General features: G+C 56.1%; 1 protein-coding gene across 3 annotated transcripts in view; it reads right to left on the reverse strand.

The window, feature by feature from the left end:
* msto1 (misato mitochondrial distribution and morphology regulator 1) overlaps positions 1-330 on the reverse strand; it is a 22,364-nt gene extending 22,034 nt beyond the window's left edge. Inside the window, exons 1-2 of one of the 3 annotated variants that reach the window (XM_043684008.1) lie at positions 263-318; positions 68-127 (exon numbers count right to left, since the gene is read on the reverse strand). In XM_043684008.1, the coding sequence (XP_043539943.1) occupies positions 68-127; positions 263-286 (84 nt within the window). In that variant the 5' untranslated portion in view covers positions 287-318. Of the gene's footprint in view, positions 1-67; positions 159-202 lie in introns of those variants that run through there. The other 2 variants (XM_043684010.1, XM_043684007.1) reach the window with 2 other exon arrangements.
* Positions 331-1,276: the final 946 nt, after the last annotated feature.

Raw genomic sequence — 1,276 nt, forward strand, 5'->3', positions numbered from 1 at the left:
TCATCCCAACCCTCTCAGCCTCCCTATGCCCTACACACCAATCCCCCTCCCCCGGGTAGCGGCCGACCTGCAGGTTCCACCAGTGAGTGCCCACGAAGTTGCTGTAGTGCCCGAGCTGGAGAGTCACCACCTCCCGGCTCGCGTTCCCCATCCTCCTCCTATGCCCTACACACCAATCCCCCTCCCCCGGGTAGCGGCCGACCTGCAGGTTCCACCAGTGAGTGCCCACGAAGTTGCTGTAGTGCCCGAGCTGGAGAGTCACCACCTCCCGGCTCGCGTTCCCCATCCTCCTCCTCCTCAACCGCCACCGCCGCAACAACAACCTACCGCGGCGGCCGACCTCACCGCCACCCCATTGGCCCGGCCGCACGCCAGTCACGCCTCCCTCGCCCGCCGATTGGCTCCCCTCCGTCCCGACGCGCGTGTGCGTGTGGTGGGGAGCCGCCCCCTCGACCTCACCAAGTTGGGTTGAGGAGGCGCAGCGCGTGCCCCTCCTCGCGCCGCCAGCGTCTAACGGCTCCCTCCCCGTGTCGCAGCGAAACAGGTCCGGGCCGCCCGAGGGAAAACAGAGGCTCCACGCACAAGGTTCCGCCGGCCAGCCTGGGGAGGGTGATGGGTTATAGCTCAGTTGGCTGGACGGCTGGTTTTTAACCGTGTGTCGTCTCTCTCAGGCCTTTACTGACAGCTGAGAACACGGACTGAATATCTTGTACAGCCAGTGCCTCAGGCAGCTATCAACAGTCAGCTAAACCCCTGAGACATGTGAAAAGTAGGCCATTCAGCCCATTGAGTCTTCCTGCCTTTTCCCCAAAACTCCCTGACTGATTAAAATCTGGCTCACTCTTGAATACACTTAAATGACCCAGCCTCAGCAGTAACGAATTCCAAAGGTTTGATAACGTCTAGAATTCCTCACCTGTCTTAAATACATCACTGCTTAATTTGAGATATTGCCCTCTGGTCCTAGATTCTCCCACAACTATCTTTCAACATTCATCTGTCAAGTCACCCAAGAATCTTTTAAAGGGTCACTGGATTCAAAACGTCAAGTCTATTTTCTCTCCACAGATGCTGCCAGACCTGCTGAGTTTCTGCAGCAATTCTAATCTCTGTTTCAGATCTTTGTTTTATTTCACCCAAGAATCACACACATTTTAAAAAGGTTACCCCTCATTCTTCAAAACTAAACTAGGGCAGCACAGCGCTAAGTGCTGCTGCCTCACAACACCAGGTACCCAGGTTTCATTCCAGCCTCGGGCACTAGTCTATGTGGAGT

This window comes from Chiloscyllium plagiosum, chromosome 51 (assembly GCF_004010195.1).
Source record: "Chiloscyllium plagiosum isolate BGI_BamShark_2017 chromosome 51, ASM401019v2, whole genome shotgun sequence".
NCBI classification, from domain to species: Eukaryota; Metazoa; Chordata; class Chondrichthyes; order Orectolobiformes; family Hemiscylliidae; genus Chiloscyllium; species Chiloscyllium plagiosum.